Source organism: Pelobates fuscus, chromosome 9 (assembly GCF_036172605.1).
Source record: "Pelobates fuscus isolate aPelFus1 chromosome 9, aPelFus1.pri, whole genome shotgun sequence".
Lineage (NCBI taxonomy): Eukaryota > Metazoa > Chordata > Amphibia > Anura > Pelobatidae > Pelobates > Pelobates fuscus.
In genome coordinates this window covers 149,349,082-149,362,344 of record NC_086325.1, presented here as the reverse complement: position 1 = coordinate 149,362,344, position 13,263 = coordinate 149,349,082, and the positions used below count along the sequence as shown (strand labels likewise).

At 41.3% G+C, this 13,263-nt stretch overlaps 1 protein-coding gene across 1 annotated transcript in view; it reads left to right on the top strand.

Annotated features, from left to right (window-relative positions):
• The first annotated feature begins 4,912 nt into the window (after positions 1 to 4,912).
• LOC134572495 (extracellular matrix protein 2-like) overlaps positions 4,913 to 13,263 on the top strand; it is a 62,287-nt gene continuing 53,936 nt past the window's right edge. The window contains exons 1-2 of the mRNA XM_063431487.1: positions 4,913 to 5,550; positions 10,537 to 10,728. Of these exons, the coding sequence (XP_063287557.1) occupies positions 5,301 to 5,550; positions 10,537 to 10,728 (442 nt within the window). The 5' untranslated portion in view covers positions 4,913 to 5,300. The remainder of the gene's footprint in view (positions 5,551 to 10,536; positions 10,729 to 13,263) is intronic.

The window sequence follows — 13,263 nt, the reverse complement described above, 5'->3', positions numbered from 1 at the left end:
GTTTTAATGATGTTAATTTATGGTTGGAATGGATGAAATATAATGCCAACAAACATAACAGAACTGCATGCTATGTGTGTGGTGGTGCCCGGCCTCACCTCGGCACCGTACCTTTAACTTTGCCAGTAGATATAGAAGAATGTGTTTTGAGTCTTTTTGCCTACCACTACAATTTCAATAGGTCCCTCTGCAAAGCATGGACAGTAGAATACCCTCTTCTAACCAAGGATGTCAAACCCCCAGATGGTGTTACAGTTTATAAAGGTAACTACACTTGTTATGCCAATTATGATGGAATTGGTAAATTCTTGGGTAACTTCTCCAAAGGGTATTGTGCCACCTACAGAACTGTTCCTATGTACCTATTACAATTCCATACTAGGTCATTGGGGGATATTTACTGGTTGTGTGGGGTTTACAGCTAAGATCCAGGATGGACAAGGAATGGTGGGGGGAGTGTACTCTGGCTAAAGCCATCATGCCTATACATATTATCTCTGACACACACCCTGACATACATGAGTCCATACACACACCAGCCAAGGTTAAGCGTGAAGCCCCAGTAAAAGGCAGTTTTGACCCTCACATTTACATTGATGCCATTGGGGTGCCTAGGGGGGTGCCTAATGAGTTTAAAGCAAGAGATGAAGTTGCTGCGGTGTTTGAATCACTTTTTACCATAGTTACTGCAAACAAGAATTTAAATTGGATAAATTACATTTATTACAACCAACAACGCTTTGTTAACTACACCAGGGATGCCCTCCAGGGTTTAGCCGAACAGCTGCAGACTACATCTCAAATGTCCTTCCAGAATAGAATGGCCTTAGACATGATTCTAGCTGAATAAGGAGGAGTATGTAAAATATTGCCCGACACCATGACCTGTTGTACCTACATCCCAGAAAACACAGTTCCTAATGGTAAAGTCACCTTGGCCATAGAGAAATTAAATCAACTCTCTGAAGAGTTAAAAAGGAATTCTGGGATAAAAGATCCCTGGGAAAGATGGTTTGGTTGGATGACAGGATGGCAAAAAGCTTTAATGCATATTGGTATGGCAATACTAATTTCTCTTTTTATTTTTGCTCTTCTCGTTTGTTGTGTCCTCCCCTGTCTGAGAAAATTCCTACAGAAGACTGTAGACCAAGCGGCACCAACTTTCGCACATCTGACAGTTGATGACCAAGATTTCCAAGATCTCAACTCACCCTGTCTGCCGCTGCAAACTATCCCTTTTACTGATAAAGTGCAAGAGCTCTAGGTAGGGAACCAGCTTAGGGACAGCGTCCGTCTCTATGGAACTGACTGCCGTGCGGAGAAGTGGTGGACTAGCCACCGCGGGCCACCAGCGGAGTGAAGAGATTTCCTGCCCGTATTGACGGATGTGCTGCAGCCTGTTAGGGACAGGAAGGGACAGAATTGCACTTTGCAATAACACCTAGCTAGCGGCCACTGGGTTTCTGTGCCTTTGGGCTAACACGTCTTCTGGTATTAACAAAATAAAGTTTATCTTTTTTAGAATCTAACATTTCATAGGGGGGACTGATGGAGAATTATTAAAAACCTTTATTGATCCTGTATTGAATTTTTGTACTAACTCCATTTTGTCTACATTACATGACAGATTTTCCTAACAGCATTTAGAATAATGAACAGAGACTGTAGTTTCTAGAAGGACATGACTAACACCGGAATTATCAAGTTCCTGTAACATGCAACAAAGTATACTATAGCTAGGCCATGAGAAACAGCTTGTATGAAATGTTCTTTCATAAAAAAAGACCCTGAACCTGACCTAGAGTCTGACATCACTAACTACCCAAAATGACGCCCAAGCCCCCCTTCCCACCAAGTAAGCCTCGTGCTGGGTAAGATGGCGCTTGAGTCCAGAATAACGCCACCTCCCGGTGGGAGGACACCTAGCTAACCACTTAGTGCTGGGGCCAATTAATAATATTGATGGGTGGACATTGACATAACCACTTAACACTTAATCCAATTAATGATGTTTATTTGTTGTTATCTTGATATTCAATGATGATGCAATTTCGCTCTTATAAGGGTCTGCGAGCCCGCTTTTAAACAGATGCCATTAAATTTTCTCGAAGTGTTTTTAACCTGAACTCCGTGTGTCAGTGTGAACTTACTTCTGCGTATACGCAATTTAATCATCTCAGATTTGGACAGGAACAGATAGACATTTAAACATATTTGTTTATTTAAAATAATCTAGAACATGCGTATGCAACATAAATACTGTTAGTTTGGGGGCTTCATGACTGCTTTATTGAATAGGGCTTAACAAAGTTTTCCTTTGCCTGAAAGAATGTATTAGGAGTTGCTGTATTTCACGGGGATGACATCAACCATGTGTATTACATAGTGATGTCCCGAACGGTTCGCTGGCGAATAGTTCCTGGCGAACATAGCGTGTTCGCGTTCGCCATGGACAGCGAACATATGCGATGTTCGGTCCACCCCCTATTCGTCTTCATTGAGTAAACTTTGACCCTGTACCTCACAGTCAGCAGACACATTCCAGCCAATCAGCAGCAGACCCTCCCTCCCAGATCCTCCCACCTCCTAGACAGCATACAATTTAGATTAATTCTGACGCTGCATTTATTTTATTTTTTTATTATTATTCTTTTTTTTTTGTGTTTGTGTTTATTATACATTATCCCCCATAGCCAGTAACCTGTGTTTATTATACATTATCCCCCCATAGCCAGTAACCTGTGTTTATTATACATTATCCCCCGTAGCCGGTAACCTGTGTTTTTTATACATTATCCCCCCACAACCAGTAACCTGTGTTTATTATACATTATCCTCCCATAGCCAGTAACCTGTGTTTATTTTTCATTATCCTCCCATAGCCAGTAACCTGTGTTTATTATACATTATCCCCCATAGCCAGTAACCTGTGTTTATTATACATTATCCTCCCATAGCCAGTAACCTGTGTTTATTATACATTATCCCCCATAGCCAGTAACCTGTGTTTATTATACATTATCCTCCAATAGCCAGTAACCTGTGTTTATTATACATTATCCTCCCATAGCCAGTAACCTGTGTTTATTATACATTATCCTCCCATTGCCAGTAACCTGTGTTTATTATACATTATCCTCCCCATAGCCAGTAACCTGTGTTTATTATACATTATCCCCCCATAGCCAGTAACCTGTGCTTATTATACATTATCCCTCCATAGCCAGTAACCTGTGTTTATTATACATTATCCCCCCATAGCCAGTAACCTGTGTTTATTATACATTATCCTCCCATAGCCAGTAACCTGTGTTTATTATACATTATCCCCCCCATAGCCAGTAACCTGTGTTTATTATACATTATCCTCCCATAGCCAGTAACCTGTGTTTTTTTTTATACATTACCCCCCCATAGCCAGTAACCTGTGCTTATTAAACATTATCTCCCCCCATAGCCAGTAACCTGTGTTTATTATACATTATCCCCCCATAGCCAGTAACCTGTGTTTATTATACATTATCCCCACATAGCCAGTAACCTGTGTTTATTATACATTATCCCCCCCATAGCCAGTAACCTGTGTTTGTTATACATTATCCTCCCATAACCAGTAACCTGTGCTTATTATACATTATCTCCCCCCATAGCCAGTAACCTGTGTTTATTGTACATTATCCTCCCATAGCCAGTAACCTGTGCTTATTATACATTATCTCCCCCATAGCCAGTAACCTGTGTTTATTATACATTATCTCCCCCCATAGCCAGTAACCTGTGTTTATTATACATTATCCTCCCATAGCCAGTAACCTGTGTTTATTATACATTATCCCCCCATAGCCAGTAACCTGTGTTTATTGTACATTATCCTCCCATAGCCAGTAACCTGTGTTTATTATACATTATCCCCCATAGCCAGTAACCTTTGTTTATTATACATTATCCTCCCATAGCCAGTAACCTGTGTTTATTGTACATTATCCTCCCATAGCCAGTAACCTGTGTTTATTATACATTATCCCCCATAGCCAGTAACCTGTGTTTATTATACATTACCCCTCCATAGCCAGTAACCTGTGTTTATTATACATTATCCCCCCCATAGTCAGTAACCTGTGTTTATTATACATTATCTCCCCCCATAGCCAGTAACCTGTGTTTATTATACATTATCCTCCCATAGCCAGTAACCTGTGTTTATTATACATTATCCCCCATAGCCAGTAACCTGTGTTTATTATACATTATCTCCCCCCATAGCCAGTAACCTGTGTTTATTATACATTATCCCCCATAGCCAGTAACCTGTGTTTATTATACATTATCCCCCCATAACCAGTAACCTGTGTTTATTATACATTACCCCCCCATAGCCAGTAACCTGTGTTTATTATACATTATCCTCCCATAGCCAGTAACCTGTGTTTATTATACATTATCCTCCCATAGCTTCCGTATATTAAGTACTGCTTATTGTGACTCTGTTTTCACACTGTTAGCAATATTTGTAGAGACACGTATATGTATAACCATACATATTTAGATATATTCATCATATATCCCATTACTTTATTTAATAAGGGCTTATAAAATCGTTATACCTTGTCTACGTTCATTTGACCCAGCAACCTTGTTAGGGAGGGGTAGGGAATGTCAATACATACTGCTCTGTTCAGGATAGCTTGCAATGGTAAACATAGACTCTGGAGCCGTTTCCATAGAGTCTAAACACACCGTCTTCATTCCAGAACTGTACAGGAAATGCTGAAAAAGCTTGCTGTGTATTAACATTAGTCTAATTCCCTTTTTTTCCCCCATCTGGGCTCTGCTTGTGAACAAACAGAGACTCCATTCATTTGGACTAGGCCGCAAACCTAGCATCAAGATGCCACTCTGTAACTTTATATTCAGAACTGACAACCACTGGTGTGCTTCCAATCTCTTACAACTAACGTTTGATAAAATTTTGAGTTTCTTCAACTGTTATTTGCTAAGAGCAGCAAAGCCAGGCTGAGCCGTTTTAGCCCCTAAAAATGAAGAGGAATTCTAGCTGATAGAAGTGTTTATATGGAGAGAAGAAAAAATATATATACTTTTACTCCACGTTGAAAGGGAGTTAAGAAGAAAGGAGTTTGCATTCTGTTTAAATTAAGCTCTCTTGGGGATTTCAGCTTGGAAAAGACTTGAGTTGAGTTTTGAGAAACCGTTTCAGTTATTTTGTAGGTCTGAGAAGCCGCAGAACCTTAGAACTAAGCAAACTGGTGTCAAACCACAATAACAAGGATTGGAGTTTCACAATGAAGTTGCTTTTTGTAGCTTTAGCATTAAGTGTTCTGGAATTTACTGGACGGGCCCAACGGTCTCAAGGACAGCTCCGCAACACCACAGGTCTGCAGAAAACTCCCCAAAAGAGACCTAGGCCATTTCTTGCGAAGGCCAAGGATTCACAATGGACCCAGAAGGTATCCAAGCAAGGTTCCACTGGGCAAAGGATGGTGACTCCGGCTGTGCAGAATTCCAAACAACTTGAAAATACTCTGGTGGCAGGTAGAGTTTGCGTTTTTTTTATTAGATATACATATATATATATATTTATATGTGACCATGTCCCTTCATTTTATTAATATAACTTATATTTTTTCAAAATATATTTTATTTGCTTCATGGACTATGAATGTGATGTAGTTTTCTTTTGCAGCAGCAGATGATAATTCTTTTTTTTATGACATACCTATGCCCCTATGCCAGACTTAATAGTCAATTTCTCCATGTGGATTCATTGAGGTAGACAGATAATGGTATGGTTAGCGGTAATATTATTAATTTCAAGTCCATTGTAGTAGAGTTTGTCTTCAGACACCAGAATAGACAGAAACTGCTCTTACAAGTATCTCCTTACAAGGTTCCACTGACCAACTTGGGAACAGTGTTCAACTGAATATCAAAACATTTTAATGATCAGGTATGAGGTCTACGGCCATATTCTTCCTTATTGGTCATTCTATGTACTACTTAAAGATAATATTCATTTGTTACTCTGTGAAATATCACAAGAGACTGGTAGAGGAGAGATGTCCCTCTTCTGTCACACTAAAACACCAGGAATTCTACTGTTAGAAATGGATTGGTGGGGGCATATAATACAGGTGTATTAGACCTAGCCATGCATACCAACTGATGTTGGTATGGGAAATTGCACATTCCTTATCAATATGTTATCAGGTATAGAAATCATGCATGTTAGCCAGACGCATGCACAACAGTGGATAATCACACTGACCTCAAAAAGTTGACCAGAAAAATGTCACTGGTATGTGTTCATGGGAGGTGGAGTTGGAGTTTACCAGCTAAAGGTCCAACTTTTCTCCAGACAAGTTTTATTTTGAGATTTACCGTAGTTGCAATAACAATCAAAGTAGTCAAGAAAATGATGGACAACACTGAAAAGACATTATTAGCAAGTTGCAGTAATCTGTAATCATGTGTTCGAAATTAACTAAATTTGCAAAGCAATAAATGGGAGGGGGGGAGAAAATAAATAAGGAAAATAATATAGGAATGGGTCAAATGGAGGTGAAAGGGAAACGTTTGAGTTCTTTCTCGTCCAGTTTGCCTGTTGTTAGTTTCAACATATAATAACGTTGGGGGGTATCTGGCCATGTTCCTGTCCACCCCAGTGTGCAAAGAAACTTTAAATTCTCCCACCGCCTTAATCTTCTTTTTGAGGCGCTGGTGGAACACGGGTACCTAACATGAAGACAGAGGACTATGACGTGTAGTAAATTCATTGCAGTCTGGAACAGGTCTAGCTAATCTTTGCACTGGAATGTGTTGGGGGCTTGATTTCCTATGATGCTTAATCAACCTCCAGGTTCTCTGGTTGAAGAAATCTACATGAGCACAATGTGCTGGCTAAGCATCATGAGATTTATAGGCACAAATACCGGAAGTACCAAGACTATCTGAGCATTATGGGCTGAATGAACTTCTTGGTAAATGTAGTCCACAACCATCTGCAGTTCCAAGGTTAGTCATCATTACTGGTCTAGAAAACCTGACCACAGACCAGAAATACACAAACACCAGTTATCCAGCTGCTGTAGGTTCTGGGAGTCCTGAGAGAGACAGTCCACAATCCAAAACTACTAGACATTATATTACGCAGCCTGAAGTTCCATCGTCTTCATACAAACACATATTGCGCTGCAATATTTGATATGCTATCTTAAATGTTCATTGCAGAGAAGAGGTTATTACAGCAGGCAGACTTTAGCAACAAGTGGCAATTATTCAGATTGCCAAGTGTGTCCTGTAATTTAATATATGGTGGTTTTAGTGACATACAGTAAGCTCATTGTTGGGGAATCCAGAGGAAGTACAGCTTAAAGTGTTCTCTTGAGTTTTCAGATGAAATACGTGTCAGGTGCGCTAAAATGTCTGCTGAGTGGTAGGGAAGGGACAGACAGATGGAAGTTTATAGATTCAAGGTGAAAATCTAGCAGTGAGAATGGCATAAGAGATATCAGCTGTTATACTTTGGTAATGTGTGACACACGTGTGTAGTTGTTGAAGCTTGTATATCTATATTTATACTATGACGGAGAAAGTCAGCAGTCCAGGTAACAGATGTCAAGTTTCTAATTTTTTTACTATTCAGCCTAGTAAAAACTCTGGATGTGTTTTTATGAAATGCCAACCTTTGATGTATATAAAATATACATACTTCTGAAGTGACTGAACTGAGTAATGAAGAGTAATGTGCTGACGGTTGGAGTGTAGAAGACAAATTATAAAGAAGTAAGAAAAGTATATATATATATATATATATATATATATATAAATATATATATATATATATGTATATATATATATATATATATATATATATATACACATCTTGTTTTATGATCTACCCATTATAGGACAGATCATGATTTCAAACCCTGTATTGTATGGTGTATAACGCTCCATAATGCATGTTTTTTGATTGCTATTATGTAGTGTGGAGCCTACAATTTCAGGTTTTAACAAAATTACCAGAATCAGATCTGATGTTCTGGCCACTAATAACATAATAATTTAGTAATCTGGTCTGAAAAAAACTCAAGTCCATCAAATTCATCCTTCAACACATTTGTTTTTGAAATTGATCCAAAAGAAGCCCTTTTCAACCCTCAACCTCTATCTTAGTCACTTTAATTTACCGTGTTCTAAACCATCTGTACTTCCAATAACCGTCTACACATCTGGTGTCTCAACTAAATATTGCTTACTTCACCTGATACTGTGCTGTTGGCAGTGGGCCATAGAAGAACTGTACTCTGGAGCCGCAGACACAATTCAAACTTATTCTGGGTTCTGGTCACATAGCATGCTGACCACGTTTTTGCCCTTACTCTTGCCTCTTTCCTGTTCCTTAACCTTCTCTTTTACCCCTCTCTCCCTTCCCTGCAGCATACACATAACATAAGATTATTAACCAAAACGGGTCAGAAAACCCCAGATGGGGGAATAAAAACTACCAATATATAGACACAGGATCACTCTTAAGGAGAGTGTGTGAGACAAATGGGACAGGTTCTGGCATGAACGAGATGGTGAAGTACTCCTGTTTTGAAGGAAGATGCACCAGTCGGTGAGGCAGCTCCAGACTAATAGGCACCGGGAATCAAAAGAATGAGAAAGGAGATCCAAGATGAAAGTGAAAGAAAAGGTGAAGGGAGATGTACAGAAAGGGTGCTGCACCCCAGTTTTAGGCAACTAAAAGGGCAGGGCAATGGAGACTACAATATTGAACCAGTCACATGTAGAAGACAGACTGCCTGGGCCCTGCCAGTTCAAAGTCACTCACATGTGAAGATAGCCTAGAGGTGTGATGGATCCTGAGACCCATGAGTCCCACGTAGTGTATGTCAGGACGGAGAGAGTCGACCAGTTTAATTATTAATGTAAGCCCTGTGTTTCTCTTTTATCCTTTGTTTTGGGAACCTACGAGTCCCTTGATTGTTGCTGTTCATACAGATGAGACCTGTGTGTCTCCAGTTCTTTCACTTGTTCTTCGCTAGAGATACTTATGGTTTTTTATGTTTATCGTTCCTGACAGGGATCTGCGAAGCCCTAAAAGCAGGCTCATCTACTTACTGGAAAAACAATAATAATACATTTACAGATAAATCGTAAAGACCTAGATAATATTACTCTTGACCATTGGTAGGCGTAATAATTACTTACACTCATACTTGTTCCATTAACAACTGTTTCCAAGAAGCCCAGATAAATCCAGTGGAACGAAAAATTAGGTTTGGGCAGACCAAGTAGTTTCTTTAGCAGGTAGACTTTATTGTGGAGTACAAAAATTGAGTCCATGTCAAGTTTTGTCAAGTCAATGATTTGCATCACTGGCCTGCCCACGAGTATCCCAATTCCCAGGATGCTGATGTTGGGGGCGATGATACTGATAGAGTGACTCCTCCCCCCTTTCCATAGAGGGTCTATTTCTATTATCCGGTTTACCTTTTTTATACGTGCTTTGTTTTGTGTGTATAACATTTGGGTACGCAGTATGTCTTCTGTGATTATCCACTCACTAGCTATGTATTTTATTATTACTATGCCATTACCTTCACTGGTTTGGGCCTGTTCTACCCATTACTCCTATTGTACTTTTCTTCTATCTTTAGAAAAAGTAAAATGAAAAGGCAAGTTGGAGATTTTGTATGGTTATTGAGTTTAAACTGTTGAGAATGTTAGTATTTTTTTTTAACAAAACGTTTGCAGTGAGCTATAGAAATGCATTTAGGGGTAAAATACTTCTCCTCATGCCTCCCAAGTGTCTCTTTCGAGGACCTCCATATTGTTAGTGTGTCTGAGGGCATCACGGAGCTCCAGAGCAATAATACTCCCAGTAATGTGTCTTAAAACTACATTACATGTAGTTAGAAATCAGTCTGTGTGAATAAGATACATTGTTCCTGTTCTAAATTACATGCTAGTTGCAAAATGTGTTATTAGTAAGTCCCCTAACGTTTCTTAGAACAGCCCTGCCCCTGGTTACACCCCACTCACAGCCAGAACAGTCCTACCCCTGGACAGAACCCCAGCAACACCAATAAAGTTAAAGTATCCATTTGAAATATTGGTAGGTATGGATCCCTGATTGTATGAAAGACCAATTGGTTTGGCCAACTTTGTTCTCCTAAATCTGGTTATTTTATGTTGGGCTCTATGAATAAATCCCATTTAGAGCAAATAAAAGCAATATGAACTGAATGTCACTAGGAAGGAATGCCATTTTTGAACCCTTGTCTCGCTACTAGCTCTGCCTAATCATTGTCCACTGGCAATAAATATGTTTGGTTGCTATGTGATGTTCTCTCATAAAAAATAAAAAAAACTAACCCTAACTGACTACTGGCACTAACACACACGTGTTCACTAAGTTAGAAATGTGATTAAGATGACATTTTTTCAGTTCTAAATGATAAGGAATGTATTAACCACATTTTGTTTTGTTTTTTTTCTAAACCTTGGCAGGTAGAGGACAGTGCCTGGTGAATGGGATAGCTATGTTTGATGGCGCAGCCTGGTCTCCGCAGCCATGTACTATGTGTATATGTGACCTCGGGAAGCAGGTGTGTGAACCAATCAGCTGTGAGATGATCGCATGTTCTTCAGGCGAATTGCAAACGAGTCCAGGTACTTGCTGTCCTATCTGTGTGAAGACAGGTAAGGATTCTTAATTAGCTGATTGGACTAAACAGTCAGAGATGTGTATTCCTAAAAACTATCAAAGTTTCCAAAGACTTGTGCAAGATCTAGGTTACACAGCTTTAAAAAAAAATGTAAATAAAAAAATTATATATATATATATATATATATATATATATATATATAAAATATCGAAAGCTCCGCACTCAATGTACCTGTCTTGTTCTTGCCTTGGTGCTACCTCAGCCGTCAGGATGTATAATGAAAAAACGAGTGCACTCGAAAGGACTTAGTAGAAAAACTCTTCAATTTATTCACATACGTGCCAGTGATAGGTTCAACGTTTCAGTCCTCGTAGGACTTTTATCAAGATAAAAGTCCTACGAGGACTGGGGGGCGGAGCCAACTGCCGAGCGGGTCAGACACCATTTCTGACAGCTCTGTTACCTACGCCAATAACTCGCCTAAATCTTGACAACCAAGCTTGATCCCACCACCTCAAATATATACCCCGATCCGGGAAACTTCCCTGCATCGATAGATGCCCTTCTTTCAGAAAACAAAGACGCTAAAGCAGAAGCGCAGGCCCGGGGCCTACTCCGCGCACATACTGCCTAACCTGGCGACGCTTTACGGTGGTGCCTATCAGGACCTCCTAAGCATCCCAACCACCGGAGCCTCACCCAACTTGGGAGACCCCATGCCCGCCATGGGGAGACGTTCCCAGAAAACTGGTACCCAGTCGGAAGGAAGGGACATCGGGGCCATGCTCCAGAGGCCAGCTAGGCCCAAACAGGCCTTAGAGGAACACCAGCCTCCTCATACCCACACGGCTCACGCTGAACGAGCAGAGAGAAGCGACCTATGTACAGCCCCACCGGTACCCCCAGAGGGTTCGCCACCAGCGACCAAACATGACCTACAAATACTACTGCATGACTTCCACAAAATCCTGTCAAAGGAACTAGCGGGACTCAAAGCGGACCTACAAAACACAAAGGACAGGGTGCAGGCTACGGAGACTGACATGGCCGAAGTCACCACCAACTTAACAAAGGTACAAGACTCGGTACACCAGCTTCAAAAGTCCCACCACAACATGGCCTTACACCTGAATGCCCTTGAGAACAGCCATAGACGCAACAACATTAAAGTACGAGGCGTCCCCGCAGGGGTCACCGCAGAAGAGCTACCGCACTACACAAGGCGGCTAATGGCTACTATTCTGCCTCCAGCGGCGGCTAGAAAAATGGTAATCGACGGCATATACCGGGTCGCAGGCCCCCCAAGAGTCGCCCCACAAACAGCTCGGGATGTTATACTACGCTTTGCATCCTCCTCTGATAAGGGACAAATCATGACGGCGCTGCGGGGTAAGACCCCACTAAAATTCGAAGACTCTAGCCTCACCTTTTATCAGGACTTGACTAGGGCCACCCTACAGTGGCGCCGCTCACTCCATCCTGTGACCCAACGACTACGTACCGCCAATATCACCTACAGGTGGGGAGCACCGGGCTCACTGCTCACTACACACAATGGGACTACCCACACACTTACCTCGCTAGCAGAGGCCCCGTCCTTCTTGGAAACGCTGGGACTGACTATTGTAGACGCACAGGCATCGGAGGGCCCAGGGGACCCAGAAGACAGTACCCCCTTGGACTCAAGCGCCGGCCAGACAGGCCACCTGCCGACCTAAACACAGCAAGCAGACTCAACACCAAGGACCCACAAAGAGACTATAAGTATCCGGTCCATGCAGATAAAGACTACGTGAATGTTAATTGTTATGTGCATAAGTTAAGAAACCCTAAACACCAACGTTCCCAACCTGAGTGATAGGGCTTTACACCAGTATTCCTTTGACAAACGGGGACCCCCCCTAAGGGCACCCGGACCAACCTCAGATGACACCACGAGATAATAACCTTCCCTCCCCCCCCCCGCTGCTCCCTTGGTTAGGGGCATAACCAGCAAGACAGTACCTAAATGCCAAAGCATGGCACGCAGAGACAGGAGTGGAGCCAGTAGAACCGTAACTATACTCCTGACCCTACCGCTCCACAACCGTAGACGGCAACGGCAAAACTCCCGCCCAGAAGTCTTACAAGGTACTGGTCATTAAGAGCAGAGGTCCGAGCTAACTCAGACTCTAACACACTCTCTAAAATTTTCTTAGCTCCAAACCCGGCCTCAGACCTCGAAATCTAAGATCAAATTCACCTCCTGAGCTCCGACATGCCATATTATACATGAGAAACACACACCTCAGCCTAGACATGTCCTATCAACTGCTGTAGATATAAACTGAAAAGTGCTGTATGACTGTTAACTGTTACCTATGTCTAACAAATGTAAACCTGTTCATAACCTATTCCAGCTGTTGTGGCAGAATAGGAAAATTCTGTTCCATTATCGCACGAATAAATAAAGAATTAAAAAAAAAAAAAAAGTCCTACGAGGACTGAAACGTTGAACCTATCACTGGCACGTATGTGAATAAATTGAAGAGTTTTTCTACTAAGTCCTTTCGAGTGCACTCGTTTTTTC